Below are 8104 nucleotides of genomic sequence, written 5' to 3'. Positions count from 1 at the left end.
CAGCTATTTTCTGTTGAATTTTCTTTGGGACACTATAGGGTTTACTGTAAGTGGTTTAAGACCTAAATTCATGGCATAGCCTGAATACTGCATGGCAAAATACAAAGACATGTTTGCAATTTGACACACATGTACGCATGCACGCACGCACGCACGCACGCACGCACGCACGCACGCACGCACGCACGCACGCACGCACGCACGCACTGAAAATAATCTCGTTAGCGTGGAGACCAAAATTCTCCCTTTCATGAATTCAGGCCAAGTTTCAAGAGCGCTACAGTGAAATCCCACTCGGAGCTGTACTGTAGCTCGCCAATTAAAAACAATAAACACAGAAAACTGACAGACAATAACACGGTTCTCTCTCACACATCTCCGTCTTGTGTTTATGCTCCAAATACTTCCGTCAGCGTAATCGTGTCTCTCTCTCTCTCTCTCTCTCTCTCTCTCACCCCACTCATTTGTGTGTCCCTCTGTCTGTCCCTTGTCTTTCTTTGCCATCACGAGGCTGGCATCAACATTGAACAACTTGAACCCTATTCCGGGCATGTCTTAATAGGTGGACATTCTGTGTGAACAGCCGATCGGCCACACACAGATTTGAGCTGATGCCTTTCTGGTTGTAGCAACTCTGTTCAATCCCCCACCAGCCTGGAAACCTTTCAGCTCGGGGGGTTAGGAAGACTGTCCCACAACAGCACGGGACACAGGTGTGATCCTCAATGTCAATGAATTATTGGGGCGGGAACCCCTTTTGGTGTTTTAGGCACTATGTCATGCTTTAGCTATTGAAAAATAGCAGATCTACAAGCTTGTAGGTCTGCTATTTTTGAAAAATCGTAAGAATCTTTGAATATATATTCTTTCAGAGCGAGCGTTTTTAACTCAAATATTTGCTTCTGGGGGGGGGGGGGGGGGGGCTCACTGGACACAACATATTTTCAGATAGGGGTCGGCGGCCAATTCAATTACATGGGGGGGGTCCTTGACATGTAAATGTTTGAGAACGAGTGACATAGAAACATAGGGCAGTATTATGCGTGTCTTAAGTACCAGGTCTTATTACTTAACTTAAGACCTGGAGGCATGATCAATGCCATTTGGCTATTCTGAGTGGCCAAACAGCATTGACCACGCCTCCAGGTCTTAAGTTAAGTAATAAGACCTGGTACTTAAGACACGCATAATACTGCCCTATATAGGGTTTTCAAGAAAACGGTCATGTTTTAGAGGGCATTTGTAGAATCGTCCTCAGGTCTAAATGGGTTAAGCAATTTCAATATGTCTTTTTAGGTTCAGTTAAAGGCAGGGTAAGTGATATTGTTGGTATCTTGTTAAAAGGTTAAATCACTATATTCTGATAGCAATCCTTGCTATAGAGTGTTTGTTCAGTAACAGGGGTCTCCCTGTCTCTCCAGCTCTTTAATATACAGAGGAGAAAAAAATACCATTTCAGCCAATCAGGAGAGAGTATAGCCATTTATCAACTTAATTTGTATAGTGTTCTAGTTCCAATTTTGTCTGCTCATTTCTTTGTGTCATCACTTACAATTCCACTTGTTTAATCTGTGTCCTGACTGTGTTCTCTAGCCTGATTGGATAACATTGGTATCCCAACCTGAAAATGCATTTTCAGTTTAAATTAAAAGGCTAGGGAGACATGGAGACTCCCGTTACTGAACAAACACTTATTTCAACCAAAGAAAATCCCTTACCCTGCCTTTAAACCTACGGTAAATGCTACCAGCATTATTTTGTACTTTTGTCTTTAGTACCTTACTTACTTACTTACTTACGGGTCTAAATGGATTGCTTACAATAATACGAAGACATATTTTGATTTGACAGATGAATGGATTATGAATACGTTGTCAAATCTGTTATGGAGGTGTACTATACGTGCAGTGACTCTTCATAAAAGCCTGTTCCGTCAATCAGTCGTTACTGCAGGAAGTGCAGAGATGTTAGAAGATGGGACGTCTGTAATTAAGGTGAGTGCAAGGTGCATTCACTCAACACGACCACAGCCAGAGGGCAGCTGACGTGGCCACGGCAGGAGCTATAGTCAAATTAAATGGATGTGCATTTGGATATAAAACAGCCCCCCCCCCCCCCCACACACACACACACACACACACACACGCACACACTGCATGTGTGTGTACGCTAATGACAATGAAAAAGGGGGTGTGTGTGTGTGTGTGGTGCACGTGCCGTGCCAGAGTAACGGCAGAGAGAGAAGGGGGTGTGTGTGTGTGTGTGGTGCACGTGCCGTGCCAGAGTAACGGGTGTGTGTGTGTGTGTGTGTGTGTGTGTGTGTGTGTGTGTGTGTGTGTGTGTGGTGCACGTGCCGTGCCAGAGTAACGGCAGAGAGAGAGAGAACACGCAGATGGCAGCGTGACAGAATGAACCGCCTCCGCTTTCACTTGCCCCCAAAAATAACTACACACTCGTTAACATCCATAACTACACACTCTTTAACATCCATAACTACACACTCTTTAACATCTTTAACATAACTACACACTCTTTAACATCCATAACTACACACTCTTTAACATCTTTAACATAACTACACACTCTTTAACATCCATAACTACACACTCTTTAACATCTTTAACATAACTACACACTCTTTAACATCCATAACTACACACTCTTTAACATCTTTAACATAACTACACACTCTTTAACATCCATAACTACACACTCTTTAACATCTTTAACATAACTACACACTCTTTAACATCTTTAACATAACTACACACTCTTTAACATCCATAACTACACACTCTTTAACATCTTTAACATAACTACACACTCTTTAACATCCATAACTACACACTCTTTAACATCCATAACTACACACTCTTTAACATCTTTAACATAACTACACACTCTTTAACATCTTTAACATAACTACACACTCTTTAACATCCATAACTACACACTCTTTAACATCTTTAACATAACTACACACTCTTTAACATCTTTAACATAACTACACACTCTTTAACATCCATAACTACACACTCTTTAACATCTTTAACATAACTACACACTCTTTAACATCCATAACTACACACTCTTTAACATCCATAACTACACACTCTTTAACATCTTTAACATAACTACACACTCTTTAACATCTTTAACATAACTACACACTCTTTAACATCCATAACTACACACTCTTTAACATCCATAACTACACACTCTTTAACATCCATAACTACACACTCTTTAACATCCATAACTACACACTCTTTAACATCCCAATAACTACACACTCTTTAACATCCATAACTACACACTCTTTAACATCCCAATAACTACACACTCTTTAACATCCATAACTACACACTCTTTAACATCCATAACTACACACTCTTTAACATCCATAACTACACACTCTTTAACATCCATAACTACACACTCTTTAACATCTTTAACATAACTACACACTCTTTAACATCTTTAACATAACTACACACTCTTTAACATCCCAATAACTACACACTCTTTAACATCCATAACTACACACTCTTTAACATCCATAACTACACACTCTTTAACATCCATAACTACACACTCTTTAACATCCATAACTACACACTCTTTAACATCTTTAACATAACTACACACTCTTTAACATCTTTAACATAACTACACACTCTTTAACATCCCAATAACTACACACTCTTTAACATCCATAACTACACACTCTTTAACATCCATAACTACACACTCTTTAACATCCATAACTACACACTCTTTAACATCCATGACTACACACTCTTTAACATCCCAATAACTACACACTATTTAACATCCCAATAACTACACACTCTTTAACATCCCAATAACTACACACTCTTTAACATCTTTAACATAACTACACACTCTTTAACATCCATAACTACACACTCTTTAACATCCATAACTACACACTCTTTAACATCTTTAACATAACTACACACTCTTTAACATCCATAACTACACACTCTTTAACATCCATAACTACACACTCTTTAACATCTTTAACATAACTACACACTCTTTAACATCCATAACTACACACTCTTTAACATCCATAACTACACACTCTTTAACATCTTTAACATAACTACACACTCTTTAACATCCATAACTACACACTCTTTAACATCCCAATAATTACACACTCTTTAACATCCATAACTACACACTCTTTAACATCCCGGATAGACATTAAATAACTACACACTCTTTAACATCCCGGATAGACATTAAATAACTACACACTCTTTAACATCCCGGATAGACATTAAATAACTACACACTCTTTAACATCCCGGATAGACATTAAATAACTACACTCTTTAACATCCCGGATAGACATTAAATAACTACACACTCTTTAACATCCCGGATAGACATTAAATAACTACACACTCTTTAACATCCCGGATAGACATTACTCTACTATAAATATAATAACTACACACTCTTTAACATCTTTAACATACCTACACACTCTTTAACATCCCGGATAGACATTACTCTACTATTATATAATAACTACACACTCTTTAACATCCCGGATAGACATTAAATAACTACACACTCTTTAACATCCCGGATAGACATTAAATAACTACACACTCTTTAACATCCCGGATAGACATTAAATAACTACACACTCTTTAACATCCCGGATATACATTACTCTACTATAAATATAATAACTACACACTCTTTAACATCTTTAACATAACTACACCCTCTTTAACATCCATAACTACACACTCTTTAACATCCCGGATAGACATTACTCTACTATTATATAATAACTACACACTCTTTAACATCCCGGATAGACATTAAATAACTACACACTCTTTAAAGGTGATATAGGCAAGTTTTCAGCCAAAATTTAAAATATATATAAATGTATTTTGTTGGCCTTTTCCCCCTCCATCATTCCCTATATTATGATGCTGAGGTGTCCTCCTGCAACAGCACACTCCCCCTTTGTCCCCCTGTGGCTGAATGCACTGTTTATATCCACTACAGTTTACTAGACGGGACGTCGGAGGGGATTTAAACTTTTAGCCAATTGCAGCGCGAGGCTGTGACGGTGTTCAACCCAGCAGTATTATAATGAAAACGTGATGCGATTTCAATTGCAATGTATAATATTATCCCCATATCTTAGTTTCACTAACATTGTTCATGTGAAATAGTATGTTTATGATTTAATATGTAAGCCTATTGAAATTATGAGAATAGCTATGTATAGTGCATGGTTGGGTGGTGTAAAACTAGTGAACAACAACACCAGCAGCAAGCACCCCTCAGAACTCGGAGGATCCTTATAGTTACAGAACGACTCGGACCCCAATAAAATCTCCTGGTTAGGCCTACATCAATATCGTTCATGTGGAGTGGGTTGTATGTGCTTATTTGTTGAAATGGTGGAAGTGGAAGTGAGTAATAGTATCATTTCACCAGCCACAACCGCGGCGACTGCCTGCCTGCCGGCCGGCTTGAAGCGTGCATTCAACCCGTACGTGTTCGGCAGCGGTGACAGGCTAGCCGTCGCGGATCATCATAGCGATTTTTCTTCATTGCAATGAATAACCGTGGACAGAGTAGTTCACATGAACGATGCTGTAGTGGCTGGGGCATTTGAGGGGCAATATGTTTTATATGCACGATTACAAATAAAAGTTGAGAGCCAGTGAGTCTCCTCCTCCGCTACTTCCTCATTTGAGGGACTCCTCGTGTCAGTCGTGTGATATTGCGATTATGCTACAGTTACCCTTAAAAAAACATGTCAACTCAATGTCATTGTTGTAACTAAGATATCGATAGAAATTCATAATTTTTTAATGTCATATTTAGCCATACGAGCGCAATATCCATAGCGTCCCTCCCAGCAGCAACAACAATCCCATAGTCTGAAGTGACCTGGCTCAGCCAATAGAATGAGGGGGGGAGGGGGTGGAGCTAGATTTGCATTTGTTTGGATACACTCACTCACTTCTGTGTACAAACACTGGAAACTTGTCTATACCACCTTTAACATCCCGGATAGACATTAAATAACTACACACTCTTTAACATCCCGGATAGACATTAAATAACTACACACTCTTTAACATCCCGGATAGACATTACTCTACTATAAATATAATAACTACACACTCTTTAACATCTTTAACATAACTACACACTCTTTAACATCCCGGATAGACATTACTCTACTATTATATAATAACTACACACTCTTTAACATACCGGATAGACATTAAATAACTACACACTCTTTAACATCCCGGATAGACATTACTCTACTATAAATATAATAACTACACACTCTTTAACATCTTTAACATAACTACACACTCTTTAACATCCCGGATAGACATTACTCTACTATTATATAATAACTACACACTCTTTAACATCCCGGATAGACATTACTCTACTATTATATAATAACTACACACTCTTTAACATCCCGGATAGACATTAAATAACTACACACTCTTTAACATCCCGGATAGACATTAAATAACTACACACTCTTTAACATCCCGGATAGACATTAAATAACTACACACTCTTTAACATCCCGGATAGACATTAAATAACTACACACTCTTTAACATCCCGGATAGACATTACTCTACTATTCATTCAAATAACTACACACGCTTTAACATCCCGGATAGACATTACTCTACTATTCATTCAAATAACTACACACTCTTTAACATCCCGGATAGACATTACTCTACTATTCATTAAAATAACTACACACACTTTAACATCCCGGATAGACATTACTCTACTATTCATTATCACTCTTTAACATCCCGGATAGACATTACTCTACTATTCATTATCACTCTTTAACATCCCGGATAGACATTACTCTACTATTCATTATCACTCTTTAACATCCCGGATAGACATTACTCTACTATTCATTATCACTCTTTAACATCCCGGATAGACATTACTCTACTATTCATTATCACTTTATCCATTCATCATCCATGCAAACAAACATTGATCTCTCCCTTACATCCACCTCTCTTTATACCAACATAACCATTCCATTTGAGGATTCATCCATCCATCCATCCATCCATCCGTTCATCCATCCGTTCATCCATCCATCCATCCGTTCATCCATCCATCCATCCATCCATCCATCCATCCGTTCATCCATCCATCCATTCATGCCGACTGAATTCTTTGATCTGTCATTGCTGTCAAATTGTCTGTAGATTTTCCTTTCATGCTTACATCAAAGATGGCAACACATATGTGCACGCACGCACGCGCACACACACACACACACACACACACACACACACACACACACACACACACACACACACACACACACACACACACACACACACACACACACACACACACACACACACACACACACACACACACACACACACACGCGCACACGCACGTCCTCTCTCTCTCTGTATCTCACCGTTTCTCATCACCCTCTGATGAGTTGGTGTCCTGCTCGTTGGACATTGGCTCCATTGGGCCTCAGTCCCATCCAGTAGCCAATCACAGGACACTGAGGCGGGCAGTCCCATCCAGTAGCCAATCACAGGACACTGAGGCGGGCCACAACCTCGCCAGCCTGCTCAGCATTCGCTGGCAGGCCCGTCATTCGACGGCCTTCTGGGGCTCTGGGCAGGTACGGGTTGGAAGGGACTGAAGGGACTGGACATCATGGGAGAGATATAGGAGCAATAGAGACCTGGAGGAGAGACAGAGAGAGAGTTAACAATCCTGTAAAATGTAAAAAAAATAAAATAATAATAATAATAATCTGCAGTGTTACTACTGTATTATTATTATTATTAATAATAATAATAATAATAATAATTGTATACAGCATACATTATCTTATACATTGTATTATTATTATTATTATTATTATTATATTAAAGGACAGGGGAAATGAGAAGACAGTCCAAAACAGTCAAAAAAAGAGTTTTGACTGGAGTAAAATAATAAAATAAGACAGTCAATGAGATGTAGAACTTAAAACAAAGATCTACAAGCTTAGATATGT

General features: G+C 38.8%; 1 protein-coding gene across 3 annotated transcripts in view; it reads right to left on the bottom strand.

The window, feature by feature from the left end:
• The window catches only part of LOC306936714 (thyroid hormone receptor alpha), a gene marked incomplete at both ends in the record, with an annotated part of 51912 nt that extends 44331 nt beyond the window's left edge, over positions 1 to 7581 (bottom strand). For 2 of the 3 annotated variants that reach the window (XM_079520324.1, XM_079520326.1), the window contains one exon: positions 7508 to 7563. In XM_079520324.1, coding sequence (XP_079376450.1) covers positions 7508 to 7563 — 56 coding nt within the window. Of the gene's footprint in view, positions 1 to 7507 lie in introns of all 3 variants that reach the window. The other variant, XM_079520325.1, reaches the window with a different exon arrangement.
• Between the last annotated feature and the right edge of the window lie 523 nt (positions 7582 to 8104).

Source organism: Electrona antarctica (genome assembly GCF_951216825.1).
Source record: "Electrona antarctica genome assembly, chromosome: 14".
NCBI lineage: Eukaryota > Metazoa > Chordata > Actinopteri > Myctophiformes > Myctophidae > Electrona > Electrona antarctica.
This window is presented reverse-complemented; position numbering and strand designations above follow the sequence as displayed.